This window comes from Diadema antillarum, unplaced genomic scaffold, assembly GCF_040938485.1.
Source record: "Diadema antillarum isolate AM-2024a unplaced genomic scaffold, OU_Dant_1.0 seq00000765_RagTag, whole genome shotgun sequence".
Taxonomy (NCBI): domain Eukaryota; kingdom Metazoa; phylum Echinodermata; class Echinoidea; order Diadematoida; family Diadematidae; genus Diadema; species Diadema antillarum.
In genome coordinates, this window is record NW_027271655.1 from 75,884 (window position 1) to 92,544 (window position 16,661).

The following is a 16,661-nucleotide window of genomic DNA, read 5'->3' on the forward strand; positions in this document are numbered from 1 at the left end:
TTTGTTAGGTATGTTGTTCTTTTAACGAGTGTTTGTTTCGGTTACGGTCACCTCGGTACGTTCAAAAAATCCAGCGTGATTGCGTGATGCGTGATTCTTTTATGACGTCAATGCGATATTTAATTCAGAAGTTCGTGTTTTTTCGTCGTATTTGTATCACCGATCCTGCGCGCAGTGCTGTAAGCTACCACTTTTGTTCTGATAACAATCTCAGTTCATGGGAAATTAACGACAGAACCGTTATCCATGTACGCCAAGCCATTCTTTTTTAAAAATATCTAACCGCGTATTCACGACATTTGAACTTGTGAACCATTATGCAACCAAGACATATGATATCATAGCGGGAAAAATTTTTGAAGAAGTTCTAATAAAGCCATTCAAGGTGATTACATAGAAAAAAAAAACATCACTTCGAAAATGGAACACGGAGAAAAAAAAAACGCACTTACGGTCCCTCATGGAAATTAGGACATCCATTATAAAACAGGAATAAGAATTAAAAATACTGTAGAATTTCTACCTATTTGCCATAGCCTTTATAAAACACGGTATAATCTCTAAAATCTATTTACCATAGCCTGTATACTTTGGAAATTTCTCTTCGTCAGAATGTTATCAGCGGATAGCGGATAACCGAGCATATTCAGTTTCTTCTCTTCAGGTAGAGGGGTAATCATTCCTTCTTTTTTCTTTTCTTTTTTTTTTGGGGGGGGGGGGTTGATTCTGTTGTTTTTTTTTCACTGGCAGATTAATTCTAAGCACACTGTGATAACTTGTTTGTTGTAGTAGCAACAGTGCCATTCCAAAAAGTAGTGGTGGTAGTATCAGCGGGGATCGGCCTTTTTAGAAGTATACTTGTTTCCATAGTGAGCTTTAGAATAACAATAGAAGTAAGAGTATCAGTTACAAGATAAGCCAAAGTCAGAGAGCATGCAGTTGGGCGTGAGATATTGTGCGTCCGCGTCGCCCGAGGGAGCAAAGCGACCAAGCCGGGGTAGGGAGGAGGCGAGGCTGTGCACACCCCTTCCCAGGGGCAAGGTGCTTTAGCATAATCTATAGTATTTGTAATTTTAAAGCTCTGAATCGTGCGATCTGTTGCATACTATAAAGGATATTTTGGCTTAGTCTGAGAGAATACAGATTTTCTCAAAACGTGACGTTTTAGGTGGTTGGACATCCATGTCTTTTCTTGGTGGGTTTTCTTTTCTGAGGTATAAGACTCAGGTCTAATGTGTGTGACCTGGTAGGTCTCAGCTATACGGCATGATTGTGGTAGTTATAACAGCAGTATAGTAATAGTAACAGTAATAGTTATAGTAGTAGTAGTAGTAGTAGTAGTAGTAGTAGTAGTAGTAGCAGTAGTAGTAGTAGTAGCTAGTATAGTATTGTATTGTATTGTATTTATTTTCCGTCATTAAAAAGACATACAAACAAAGATATATTACAGAAAATAGACCTTCAACGGAGGGATGGCCCTACTCAGCACTGTTATCGTAACAGCGCTGTTTTACAGAGGGGTCCCTTACATGAGAAATATAAACAAACAGTATAGTTACATAAAGAAGAAAATACAAACATTCAGAGAAATATTTCAGCTGTAAATTATATACAATCATAAACTTCGATGATAAAAATACAAGCACACACAAAAAAACCCCAGACATCTACGTATATTCAACAGAGAAAGAAACTGAATGAGGAATATACATCTACACGTTACATAAACAATAGTCACATAAAATCATAAATATAATTTTCTAATACCTTTAAAAATATATCTGGACTTGAGGTCAATTTCAAGGTATAAGGCAGCGCATTGTATTGCATCGATCCCCTATAATGTGTTGTTCTTTTACAATAATCAGTACGAGGCTTTGGGAGAAGAATGTTACCTGCGATACGAAGAGAATATGAGTAACGGGAAGGCTGGAATATATAATTCATAGATGAGGATAACATATTATGAGTTGATTTAAATACAAACATGTTCAGATGCTTCCTACGTCTAGATTCAAGAGTAGACCAATTTAAAATGAATTTGCAAATTAGACACATGTTCATAAGGATTTGTTTTCATGATAATCCACCCAGCGCGATTTTGAAGAATTTGCAATTGCTTGATATACTTTTTATGACTTGAATAAAAAAAATATAATATCAGCATAATCAAAAGTGGCAAGATAATGGACTGAGAAAGCAATTTCAGATTAGATTCATTGATAAAATGACGAAGTCTGCCTAAATACTTCACTAATTTCCCTATAGTTTTTTACATAAATTCTCGATATGAACATCCCATTTCAATTTGTTATCAACAATAAAACCGAGGTATTTAACATGATCCACTTGTTGTATTGGTATACCGTTCATAAAAACATCTAAGCTATAACATCTATTCAACATGTGCCTTGATCCAATGAGTAAAGATAAAGTCTTTTCAAAATTGATACTAGTAGTCAGTTTATTTGCACACATCCATTTACAAACACAAACCAGATCATTATTAAGATTCATATGTCAATATTACTATCACAAAAATACACGACAGTATCATCGGCATAATTGGATTGAGCAGTTAGGTATCTGCACAAATTATTAATAAAAATGATAAACAGTAGTTGTAATAAATAGTAATAGTAGTATCGTAGTAGTAGTAGTAGTAGTAGTAATAGTAGTAGTAGCAGCAGTAGTAGTAGTAGCAGTAGTAGTAGTAGTCACGTAGTATAGTAGTAGTCATATATAGTATAAAAGTTGGAGTCGTAGAAGTTTCGAGTAGAATCGGCTGCAGTCACGGTATAATAGGAGCACGGAACTGAGCTTTTTCTAAGAAAGAATGGAGCTGTTGTTTTTGCTGGTGGTGAATTGTCGTAAAGAAGCCGGTAATAACAGACATTTGATTTATATATCATTGATATCATTAACTAGTACGTGAAGCATGATATAATACTGGTATGCAAATGATGATGATGATGATGATGATAATTATGATGATGACGATGATGATGATGATGGTGATGATGATGATGATGAAAATGGCGAAGACGACGACAACGAGGATGATGGTAATGGTGGGAGTGATGATGATGATGATGATAATGATGATATCACCTACAATGTAGCCGAAGATAATAAAGACGTATTATTATTATAACGCTAATTTTTCAGAGAAGTGTATCGACAGCCGAGGTGAGGTTGCCTGTAGGGGCTTTGCCGGTCTGTGTAACAAGACTCAGTACGCCAACTTCGTGCTGAAGAACTGCCCTGCTACCTGTGGCATTTGCGGTGAGTATAAGGCACTAAAGGAGGGACAGCATCCTCCCTTGGTCCAGTGGTAATTTAACATCTCCTGCCTTGACAAATCATGGTTGCCAATCCCTAAAGACTGAATGGCAGGGACAAAAACTTGCACTGGGCGGCAATGACATGTTTAGCCGATGGAATGAAGTGACCGTTTCTTTCAGGTTTCGTCTTTTGTCTGTTAGGGTTTTGACTATTTCTTTCAAGAGTGCCCAAGGGACTATGTATTAGTGCTCGTATGAGCTCGTAGATGATTCAACGCAGGTCGTTGCAATGTCCAGGACAAAGGTCGGTGGACGGAAACATATACCATGAAATTACGATGATAAGAATATAATATGGTTTATGTTGGTTCTCCTTATATGGGATAACACCTTTCCACCAAGTTGTGGCGATCAGTACCATTCATTCACTTCTTTTGTCGTGAGAGGAATTTGATCTTCCCGTATGGAGTGTACTCACCCTACGTTTTATGACGTTCACACTGCTAGATCCACCCACAGTAATGTTCAGTTATCAGTGTGATGTTCATTATTCCGAAGGTTTGTTAATCTGAAACACTCAACCTCCCTACCCTTTGAGGTTCGTTAATCCGAAAATGATATAAGGGTCGTTATTCCGAAGGTTCGTTAATCAGGACACGAAATAATGTTCACCAACCCGAAGGTTCGTTGATCCGAAAATGAAATAAGGTTCGTTGATCCCAAAATGGAATAATCTGTGGCGTTTGTCCCCCTTTGAGTGACATCTAACACCTTGTCTGATGTTTCTACGTCATGCATGGTTTATCCTGATGATAATGCAGAAGAAGGGAAGGGTGCCATACGGAGGAAGAAGGGGGAAATACATTTTTCCCCAGCAATGACGAATTACGATTGTATTCCCGTTTGTCAAGAAGTATGTTTATCGTGTGTGTTTGTGTGTATCGATACATATTTGTGTCTGTGTGTGTATGTGTATGTGTATGTGTGTGTATGGGTGTGTGTGCGCGTGTCTTCATTGCGTACTAATATCCTCTCATTTTGTAATTCAATTCAATTCAATTCAGTCATAGTTTATTTCCAATCAACGAAAATCAAAAACATAGTACAAAGTATACATGTCATGAAATAATATTGTTCGAACGTTTGCAATAGATTCATGTAGTATACGAGATAAATTTCTGAACAACATATAATATATACAATAATTAGGAGGAACAATGTATAGATACTTCGTGGGCGAGCGGAAAATAAATTCGGTTATGGAAAATAGTGATCCACTAAAAAGCAAAGCTTGTCGGATGTGGATCGCTAGATAAGTAATGAGTAAATGATATCTATTCAAGTATTTAATGTAGGTTATTTAAGTAATTTATAACAATGTACATGTAGTTATTTTGAGATACACAGGTCGTAAAGAAAAAAGAAATAGAATACCAATGCTAATGCCCGGACACTGTTCACTGAACCACGTGTACCGGGAAAATATGACAAGGACAACACATTCGTACACACATTCAATTACCCACACGCATATACACTGTAAGACGCGAGACAGTACCGAGAGGAGAGAAGACGGTAACAATACAAGTCTACGAAGAACAGAAGACAGGAAAGGAAGAGGAGAGAAGAAAGAAGAGAGGTCTGCATACAGAACTCGCCAAGTGCTGCGACATCAGGACAGGTGAAAGCTCAAGCATGAATTAAAGCAATTTAAATTATCTAGAATTACACCACCGTATTTTGTCACTAAATAAGGTCTATTTCTTTTTCGGAATTACGAACCTTATTTCATTTTGGGATTAACGAACCTTCGAAATAACGAACCGAATTACGCTTTATGGTTAACGAACCTTCGGAATAACGAACCTCATTTCATTTTCGGATTAACGAACTTTATATGGAATAACGAACTGTAACCGGTTGTCTATACCCACGTAATCTTTTATAATAATACCCGAGCTGTGAGGGATGTTGTATGGTAACGGACTAATTTGTCATAAGAGGGCTCAAAAGACCGAGACGGACGTCATAACAACTCTTCCGAAGACCAAGGTGAATGGTGATACAGAGATAGTTGAATACAAATCAACCCTTTAACTCAGTAAAATACACGGCCGACTGTATTTGAAAGTCATCAGTGTAAAGGCGACGTAACAAAAATCTAACGCGGAATCGAAACTCATATTTGGCTGGTGCTACTCGTGCGTAACAACATCATTAAATCTGTCCCTATCGGTCAAACGATCATACTGGCTCTTGAATCTTCTTGGAAATACGAAATGGGCTCGTGCCCATAGACAAGGTAGAAGAGTGAGAGAGCAGTGCATGTTTGTGTGTGTTTGTGTGTAAGTGTGTCTGTGTCTGTGTTTTTGTTTGCCTCTCTGTCTGTCTGTTTGTATCTGGATATGAATGTACTATAGTATAATTTGTGTGTGAGAGGTCCAGAATTGGGCAAAAGTATAGCCGTAAATTATTTTCGAATTGATTAACAAAAAACACAGAAAAAATGATTATGAGGAGCATAACCTGTACTCGGTCCATTCGCCATATGTGTTCTCGACGTGGGTGTCACAAATATCACATGTTCAAAGCCGTATTGTGTCCGACAGTATAATATGCAGGTAACTTGGGGAAGTATTTTTAGGAAAGGGAAGTATCCTTCGGACAGAAGTAAAAGGTGTGCTCCTTTTCACTGCCCGTACCAACAGACGTATACATTATACCGTCGCAGATGCAAATTCGTGTCGCTTAATGCACATGTGCTGCTAAATGCACTTGTTATATCGACATGCACCTGTTATGCAAATCCACCTTTATGTCTAAAGTAGCACAATTCCCTCATCGCTCGTAATGGCAGTTACATCCAGATGCCTTAACAGCGTGCTTGTCTGATTTGCTGATCCTGTTCTTCCTGCACTTGTTCTAAAAATAAAAAGACAAAAACGAAAATACACACACCAAACAGCTCGGCATCAGGAGACTTGCAAATCCGCGAATGTCCCATTCTGAATAAACATAATACAGGTCGCAGACTTCTCTATAACTTTTCACTAAATGGAAGGGGAGGGGTGACGAAAGTGTTAGTTTTTTTTTTTTTTTTATTCCAGCACCAAAATGTCGGCATAATCGTAAAAAGTAATGCTCTAGATTTCACAGTCTGGAAACTTCATGGAGGCGATTCGCAGATCCCGTACCCAGACCCAAACGTCCAAACTGAACTTCGTACTCGCTGATTGCTTCAAAAAGTCTGTTCAACACAGAAAAATATGCAACGGTGTATTCTAGACCAGTTTTCTGATGAATAGCTAATTTATTACGCTTTTTTAAATCCCACTTGACATAGTTGGACAGAAAATGTTCCACGTCTTCCTCAATGTATATATAACGTGTAGCATATCATTATAGTTAATGCTGCACTCCTACAAATTCAAAGTGTGGAGTAATCCCCACCCCCCTCGAACGGCACGAGAAACATAACAGAAACTATACATTTTTATCTCCTAGTACAAATGATGCAAAATTCATCTAAGTTTTTATATCCTGATGCAGTTATGACTATGGCAAGCCATGTATGTATATGTGTCTAATCAGAGCAATATGACCAAGAAAATTGCGTCTTTTCCTCACAAGGCCAAAACTTGTGGTAAAAACATAGAGACGATCTTGTTCGCCTATCAATTTCATTGCCATCAAGTGAGGGAGTCTGGAAAAGGGGGGGGGGGGGGGTAACTGAGTTCATAGGTTTGATATCGGCCTCCACTTCGTCTTGGGTATATCCACCCTCATTGTACTAAACATTACGTAACGTTATGTAGTTAACTGTATCTTCACTGCTGTATTACAACGAAAAAGTATAATAGACAAGTGTCCCTATAGTTTTCAGCACGACTTGAACACAATTGATCGATATATGAATCAGGTGCTTGTGTGTGTAAGCGTGAGTATGTGTTTTTTATTTGTTTGTTTTGTTTTGTTTTTACTCTTGTTAAATATATCAATTTCTCATCCATATTGTCATTAAGAAGTGCATTCAGTCAGTGTGGTATAAAGGGTAATGACGTATAAAAGACGTCTTTTGACGCATTTTTTCTTCCAAATCAAATTATGCTTTCTGTCTGCTGGTGAATATTTCATTGTTTGTCTCGACAAGCACCGTGAACGGTGAAAGGAGTAAACATGTTGATTCTGTGGTAAAAAGCACTAGGAAGATTTTTTTTGAAGAAAAAAAAACAAACACGATTTTGCATAATTCAAAACAGCACTTTGTCTTTCACGAGTCTGTCACATGCACTAGATTTGATTACTGCAGTGCTTTTTTTTTTGGGGGGGAAAAATTATTCAAATCCTAGAACAAAAAAAAAAAAAGCGGTGATGATGGTGGACTGAAAACACACAACAAAATCGTTTCACAATCGTATATCATGACACACCTGGAAAATGAGAGATGAAGTATTATCATAAATGTTGTATAAGAATTGGGCAGGGGACTGCTTCCCGTATATCTCCGTATAATTCAATAACCTCTCATGATTCATGGATCGAGAAACCGATACAAAAATAGAATATGCTGCCCAAAGCCAAGATTGACGTAGATAATGTTATGAAGTCTATTTTTTTAAACAATTGATATGCAATATCTAGCGACTGGAGAGCGAACTATTTTTTTTTTCTTCGCAATCTTTAAACATACTCTTGATATTTCTCTGAAATTCTAATTTACTCACGCCTGTGTTTTTATTACGTTACCCAAAATGGTAGGAAGTCGTTGCTTAATTTTTTTTTATCTGTCTGAATTATTGATCTGTTTCCATAGATTTTGCCTGAAAGGTTCTTTCCTGTGTTGTATGCTTATACTATATGCTCAAGTATATGAATGAAAAAAAAAAATACATGTTTTAGGATTTGGTGCGCAACATAATTTTTGTAGGAAATTCCAGTGGTGCAACGAAATAAAATAAACTCAAAATAACAACTGAGTAGTTGTAAGATAATATTTCTACATTGATAGTGCTGGCATTTGAACGGTTCTTTTGCCCGTTCTATGCACGAATGAACTGTAATGGAAAAAAGGCACAAACAATTAAATGAATGGATGAAAATCAATAAATGAACAAATGAATCAATCATTTGAATATTCAATCCATGAAATATTGAAAATTCATCGTAAAACTATAGCAGGGCTGTAAACAGAAGATGTACTTCACTGTGTTTTTGTTTGCTATTTTACTTCGATATCTTTGCAGAGAAATTTGGACCAGGATCCGAAGGCTTTGGTGAGTGTGCAGTTATTTCCAGATTATTTCTTGAACGCTGTTCCGTACTTTCCTCTCATGCCGAAGAAAAACGACATGCACCCATCCACTTTTGGTTGATAAAACTAGTTATCACGTCATCACGATATCGATATTTTGATTGCCGTTTTAACTTTTCGTATTTTGTAATGTATTGTATGTAATATATTGTTATGGATTGTAACATTGTACTGTTCGAAATTTGTTTCAAATTGTAAACTGTATATTTTGATATTTTTGATGTAATACAGGTCTCTCTTGTAAAGCAGTTTTATGTACTGAAGAGACTACCGTGTATAAAGAACACAGAATAAATAAATAAATAGATGAATAAATAAATAAATGTGGTTTTGAAACTAGCCTCACAGAGACGCTGAGATGAGAGGGTATTATATTTTGAATTCACAAAAACACGTCGCTTCATGTAATGTAGTAAATCTTACCAATCACACAAAGTATCATTACAATCTAATTTTAAAACAAAGACTTAAATGGGATCTCAAAATTCATGTACACTTGTTTTCTTGAGACAGTATGTGAACTTCGCTGCTCCCAGCCAGGAGGAACCGTTGACGCAGCTTCTTGTACGTGTCAGTGCGCCAAGGGATGGTACGGCGAATTGTGCGAAGGTATAATAGTCCTCATTTCGAATAGATGTAGCTTGAAGCTAGATGAGTGGTAACTTTTGTTAATAGGGTCAGTGGGAGACGACGGGAATCGCTTCAAAAGTTTTAGGCTCAAACAGCATGAGATTTGACCACTTTTTGCCGTCTTGGAGTCCATCATTAAAGGAGAAGTGAGTGCATAAATAATTGTAATACACCTTAGAAAAACTTATGAATCTCGGACGATTGGTTAATTTTTCATGAAAACATCTTTTCAAATAAAAGTAGACGTCCTTTTTTCTGTGACTGCGATTTACTTTGGCAATTTGATGTAGAATGATTATCCTTACATGAGATAGATCTTAGTTTAAATGCTCTTTTGGTGTCCTTGGACAAATGTCTTATGGATATAAAATTCATTTTATATTTTCTTTAGTTTGTTCTTCTACTGTGACGTCACGAATTGGTGAAGAATTTCTACCACAAATGGAATTAACCAAAACCGTAAATTCAAAGCTTTTTAAAGGGAAATTGCAGACCAGTTCAAAGTAAGTCGAAAAAGAGAGTAAAATATGACAAGCACAAAGTAAGAAAATTGCTGAAAAATCGAATGAAAAGTAAAAAAAAAAATTAATCGTTATTTGGGGAGTAATAGTTCTTGAACAGTTGATATGAATATGTTATTGAGTGAGCTTATGATGCCATCACCTCACAACTTTAAACTTAAAAAGAATTTAAGATCAGTTAATTTCTGATATTCGCAAACGCGAAAGAAATCAAGAATATAAATTCATTTTGCTTTACTTCTGTGAATAAAATAAAAAAAAAACCCCAGATGTGTCCTGTAATGAAAAATATATACTTGTACATGTCCAAATGCTCATGAATAACTAAAACGTGAGCTGCTATGCTTGCAAATTGGGGCAAACTATGACACACAATAAATATAGTTCTCATGTTCAACCAGGTAAACCTTATTTGCATTCATTTATACCTGAGACGACAAAGTCATTGTTGGCTCCCTTGAATACTACATGATCATGCAAAACATCCAGTAAATGGAAAAAAGTCGCAATCTTCAAGTCAAGAAGACAAAGAGACCAAATATGAAAATTTTGTTGTTGTTGTTGTTGCTGCTGCTGCTGCTGTTGTTGTTGTTATTGTTATTGTTGTTGTTGTTGCTGCTGGTGTTCCTGCATGTGTTGTACATGTATTTCTTTTTTTTTTCAATGACTTTCGATTTTGTTCCCAGAGAAATGTGAGGACACCTCGGATAAATGCCACCAGTGGGGCGTCGGTCAGTGCAGCAGTGCCTCCGTCGCCAGACGCTGCCCGGTCATGTGTGGAATATGCGGTAAGTGACCCCATAACGATCGACAAGTGTTCAAGGATGGAATGAGTGGGAAATAAGCCGGCAGGCAAGGGAGTTGGGAGGTGTGGGCAGAATGAGCTTGAGTAGGAGGATGCGGAGGCGGGGGGGAAGAAGAAGAGGAGGAAGGAGAGGAGGAGGAGGAGGAGGAGGAGGAGGAAGAAGAAGAGGAAGAGGAGGAAGAGGGTGAGGATGGGAACGTTGAGTAGGAGGAGGAGGTGGTTGAGGAGAAAGCATTATTATTTACAGCAGGCGTAGCGTGGCAGTTCATACATTTTAGAGGACATTATCTCAACGTAAAATTCTAAGAGCAAATTTTACCATATGAGTAATATATGTAAGCCAGTTGACAGTCACACAAGCTAAACATAGAGTATTATGCAGATAAAGGTCGTTGCAGAACTTCTTTCGAAATCCATTTATAAGTGGATAGGTCTTCCTGCAGACAGGTTTAAAATATTCATGCTTGAACTAGATGTGTACCGGAATGTAAAGGTGTGTAAATGTGGAGGTGTATTCTTTTGTCCAAATAAAAAAAATAGAGTCATGCATCAATTACATGTAAATTATATCACTTTCTGTATGCCTATCTTCAACGGATTTTCTAATAAAAAGATTAATTCATGTTTTAGAAATTCTTTCGTTTGGAGGCAAATGCGGACCTTTGCTTACTATGAACTGGCTTGTACACGACACGAACAAAATATACATACCTGTGTGTGTGTGTGTGTGTGTGTGTGTGCGTATGTCTCTCTTCAGAGCAATTTGAATCCCCAAGTACAGTTTGTATTTGCAAAGTTGATATCTTCCCTCCAATAGTTACTGTCAACGGCTGATGAAATTTGAATTTGTGAAACTCAAATCTCTCTCTCTCTCATTGATAGACGGCTTTGGACCTGGCTCGCCCGGATATGGTGAGTTGAAAAGAAAATAATCGACACTTCAGTACACCCCCTCCCCCATATCTCGCTTTCTCTTTCTATTTATATGTTTGTATATATATATATATATATATATATATATATATATATATATATATATATATAACGATATATATACATAAATATGTATATATATATATATATATATATATATATATATATATATATATTTATATATTCATATTTATATGCAGCCATTTGAACATCTGCAGCTGTATATAAAAGTCTCCTAAATGCACATCCCATTCACCAGAGACAACTGTGCTTGTTTTCGATCACCTTATAAAACGTGTTCGAGTGCTGGTGACAGCAACTATTTTGGGTACGCTGAAGGATTACAGATCAATGAGAGTCCTAAAAAGATATATATATATATATATATATATATATATATATATATATATGTGTGTGTGTGTATATGTGTATATATATATATATATATATATATACACACACATATATATATATTATGTATATGTATCATGTGTATGTGTGTGTGTGCATGTGAAAGAGAGAGAGAGAGAGTGTGTAGAATAGTCATGTATGTATATTTTGGCGGCTTTTGTTTGAAATGTTTCGTTCTATAAGAGACGTGTTTTTGTTTGTTTGTTTGTTGGTTGGTGGTTTGTTTTTTTTTTTTTTGCATTTCGAGATGACAAATGTTGGTTGATGGTTGTTTGTTCTTTTCATTCTCATAAGCTCTTCTTATTGTCTCACTCAGATCAGATTAAATGCCATCCGTATTAATAATTTGTATACTCTAATTTGTATACCAGCTATAGTGAATTCTCAATCACAAAATAAAGACGCTTTCTAAGCAGAAAATTTATAGGCAGAAAATTTAAGCAGTAGTAAAGTAAGTAATATCTCAATCAAAAGAGGCTTCGACTGCTGCTCCTGATTTCTGAGAATGAACCTTTAGACCAAGATTACGATTTAAATCTTCTTGCACAAACCATCAATTTCACTCAAGTAAAAAGCCAACTGAATTCGTACCCCAAGGGGACACAAGATCTTGATAATCAGGTTTAAGACAACTTCGATTCTTTCTCCCCATCTTGCGATTGGATTTAGATAAAAGTCACTTTTCAATCCGGTCACGGAAAAACTTAACAGACCTTATATGTTTTCTCAAGTACGTATTCTCCCCTTTTCTGCATTTTGACACGTGCCTGGATGGTAATTGCAGTTATCATCATTTCTAACAACCGTAAGCATCTATCTTAAAGGAAAGTAGCATTTGTTTCTATAACTCAGATAAGTGATGATGGGGTTATATTGCATTCGCCCTACAGGATCGTTTGCATTTCTCTTGACCCCACCTTCGTATGGAATGACAGTGATGAATTTGTGTCGGTCTTTGATAATAATTATGTCGGGGCTCTTCCGTGCTGTGCTGTTATGATCCATATCGTGTGTGTTTGTTTGTTTGTTTGTGTGTGTGTGTGTGTGCGTGTGTGTGTGTGTGTGTGTGGTGTGTGTGTGTGTGCGTGTGTGTGTTAGCCCACGCACATTGTTTGTCCCTTATTACAAGATCTTCAGCATTTTATTTCAAATTCACTTTCAGTTTGTCTTACTTCTCCACTGTCTTGTACCAAAGAAATTATGGTAAATCAACAATGTTCTAATCAAAATAACAATCAAGAATACTAGAAGAGAACTCAAAATATATCTGAAGTAAACAGGCATAATTACGTGTATACACGAACATACCATGTTGTACAAATGGAGGACACCAGCAGCATAAAGCACTTCGCTTGACTTGAGATGACAGCTTGGGGGTGATATAGTATCTTGTAAATCTCTCTCGCTTTATACTGAAGGAACAAAAATCACACACACGCTCACACACACACACACACACACACACTCAGTGGTGGATCTAGAGGGGGCGCACCGGGAGCGCGCCCCCTCTTTATTCTTTGTTCAAACAAAATCAATAAAAAGAAGGGGGGCTCTCGCGCCCCCTTTAATTTTGTAAAGGCGCCTCCCCTTTACGGAAATCATGGATCCGCCCCCGTACACATACAATTAAAAACTTAAACCTCGACTAAAACGCCGAGGACAACACAAAGGCAGTGTATACAAGACAGAAACGATGAATATGACAAGACATAATAAAAGAAGGGGAAACTCTGCATAAATGGAGAGTCTTCACGTCTTCCTCGATTGCAAGATGACAATTTCAAGTCAAAAAACACTTGTATTTTATGTTTTTCTGCAGGTTTTATGTATTACATTCTTGTTGTTTAAAATATTTACCGGGGCATTCACTCATCTGTTATCATGTTGTATTCATTGTTGCAGCTAAGTACAATGTACTATAGTGTATTGTTTATCGCACAGTGTCAATCGATTTGTTTTTAGATAGTTTAAACATGAAAGCGTGTTCTTTTTTATATAACAATTATGATGAGATGCAATTATTATTGCTTTGCTTTGGGTATTGATCCCCGACCCCCTAGTGTGCCTGAAGGACTGCGTGAATGGTGGAACTATGATCGATACGGACAGTGAGTGCCGTTGTTTGTGCGCCAAAGGATGGGAGGGCGAACAGTGTGAGGGTGAGTATAGTCGTATTATTACCGCGACGTGTTCTTACGTAGGTTGCTATGGTTACTATTTCTGCAGGATCACTCTGGGTTTGAGAATGTGCTCCAAGTTCCCTCTTTAGTCAACAACAGAATCGATGAGTGTTTCAGTGGGCGTGTGGAAGGAATATTGTCGCATCAAAATAAAAACGATAATATCGTGAAAACAGAGTTTCTCCGGTTGATTTGAGGAAAATTATGATTTTGTGCTGAATGAGGGAGAGAGATAGAGAGGGGGAAAAGTCATGAACGGATACAGTGTGAATGAGCTCGCGTTATTTAAATTTGAAGACTTACTTTAATAATGCATTTTGAAATGAAGAAAAAGAGAGACGGAACGATTTTATCAAACACTCAAATAAAAGATGTAGTGATGTTTCAATAGTTGTCCCTACACTCAAATTTGAAAAAAAAAACTTAGTCAACGTAGCTAACTATCGGATAATTATAACATGCCATATTTCATTTCAACAACGTTGCTGAAGATTTTGACAAAGGCTTTATATTTACATTACCATAAAACTGAACTCACTTCCTTAACATGCTTAATGGTTAAAAAAAGTTTTCACATTTTTTTTTCACAGAATGTATGTTTGTATGAAAATGCCTCACTTTGTAATGACTACCGACATGTACATGTTATTCCTTGCTAACTATGCATCATTCCTTAAAAATTCATGTCGAATGTATACTTTTGTACATTCTGTTGAAAGAAGTGAACATAAAACCTTTGAATTGAGTTGAAAAGTTATTCAAGAAAATTTGTGGTCTGTCCAAGGCGTCGGAGTGAAGGGCTTTATCAATGTTGTGGTGGTGGTGTCTGATCTTTACTCACCCTTTTCTTCAATCTTCCTTCAACATCAGTTATGTGTGAAAACAAGCTGAGACGCTGTGAGTATGACGTCACCAAGGTCAAAGGAGGGTCATTCTTCACTCGTGACCAGTGCTACAGCGAGCAGAGTGTCTACAAGAATTGTCGTGCGATGTGTGGGATATGTGGTAGGATGTCCCATTGTGTGTTTTCTTCTCTATTGTCAAGTTTGAACATATCTATCTTTTTATTTTTTTTTGAAGAGCCATGGGTACGAAAGATGGACCTGTGCTCGATACAAGTAGCCACTATTATTATTATTATCATTATAATTACTATTATTATTATCATTACTATTATTATCATTATTATTATTATTATTATTGTTATTATTATTATTATTATTATTATTATTATTATTGTTATCATCGTTATTACATAGGATTACGATATTCTTTTATAATAATGGGCCGCAACGCGAAAAGGGGGCCCTGAGGGCATGCTTAGTACCGAAAATGAGTTTTTACTGCCACATTTTAGAATAGACTCTGACTTATTTAGATATGCAAACCGTTTCGTGAAATTCCACCCCTATATATCCCTATTTTGATATTTAAAAAATGTCCAAATCCGGCCACTTTTTGATGTGTCTAGATATATCTATCTATACTTCTGTTCCTTTTTATGGTGTTTGTGCGCTACAGCGCTAAGGGCCCTTTTCTCGCGTCGCGTTCCAATGAATTCAAATATGACAGATGCGTTCCTACTTGCATTAATTTATGTAACAAAAGTTGATGAATTCAAAAAGGAATTTTCCTTTAAGAGCTTCAAGAAAACAAGTCTTTTATTCAAATTGATCATATCAAGAAAAACCCAGTGAAAACAAGTGCTACTTTCCACTGAACCCCTATACCCTGGGGTATCTTTGATGAATACTTGTTGGAACACCTTGTCACTTTTATCGTTGCAGTCGGGATTTTAGTGAGATCGCTCTCTTAAACCATCTTGATTGCATTCTCCTCTCTCTCAATATGAAAAAAAAACCGAAATAGCCAGCAGCGGTTTTGTAGTTGTTGTTGTTGTTCAAGTGTTCATCTTAGTCTTATACATGAAAACCCACTTCATTTAGGAGGTGATTCAAACAATCAAATCTCGCAGAATTTGTGCGGATTATTTCACATATTCCTCCCCAAATCTCCCTCTATCCCCCGCCTCTCTTTTTCTCCTTCTCTCAGGACCTTCTCTGTAGCTCTCGTCTCACCCCATCTTTCTCTCCCTCTCTCCCCCCTCTCTCTCTCTCTCTCTTTATCTCTCTCTCTCTCTCTCTCTCTTCCCCCTCTCTTTTTTCCTTGGCTCTTCATCCGATTTAATTCTGAACAGAATGACTTTGTCTGCCTATTGGGAAGCGACTGATAGTGCGGTTGACGTTGTAGAAAATCGGTACGAGTAGTGTCCTGAGTCGAGCCACTTCAGTGGTAATAACATTCAGGAAAAATCGGTGGTAATTGTATTCTCGGAGGATCCTCGACATGATAGACGGGAAGAGAAATGTGCAGATGTGTAATTAGTTCCATTCCCGCACGAACAAAATATTCAATCCGTTTGCTTCGCAAATATTAAATCTCAACTTCTCCGCTATAACACTGGAGTATATAGAAAAACGCTTCATTTTAATGTCAAAATGTATCAAATTGTGCCATGAACTATACTTGTTCGCTCGATCGTTCCGTCGAAATACGTGATGGCATGAAGTCTTATTGATTGCAATG

The 16,661-nt window shown here is 36.9% G+C and overlaps 1 protein-coding gene across 1 annotated transcript in view; it reads left to right on the forward strand.

The window, feature by feature from the left end:
- The window catches only part of LOC139738701 (uncharacterized), a 29,034-nt gene that overhangs the window by 1,364 nt on the left and 11,009 nt on the right, over positions 1 to 16,661 (forward strand). Inside the window, exons 2-8 of the mRNA XM_071649336.1 lie at positions 3,169 to 3,285; positions 8,528 to 8,557; positions 9,109 to 9,204; positions 10,433 to 10,534; positions 11,434 to 11,463; positions 13,956 to 14,054; positions 14,946 to 15,080. Coding sequence (XP_071505437.1) covers positions 3,169 to 3,285; positions 8,528 to 8,557; positions 9,109 to 9,204; positions 10,433 to 10,534; positions 11,434 to 11,463; positions 13,956 to 14,054; positions 14,946 to 15,080 — 609 coding nt within the window. The remainder of the gene's footprint in view (positions 1 to 3,168; positions 3,286 to 8,527; positions 8,558 to 9,108; positions 9,205 to 10,432; positions 10,535 to 11,433; positions 11,464 to 13,955; positions 14,055 to 14,945; positions 15,081 to 16,661) is intronic.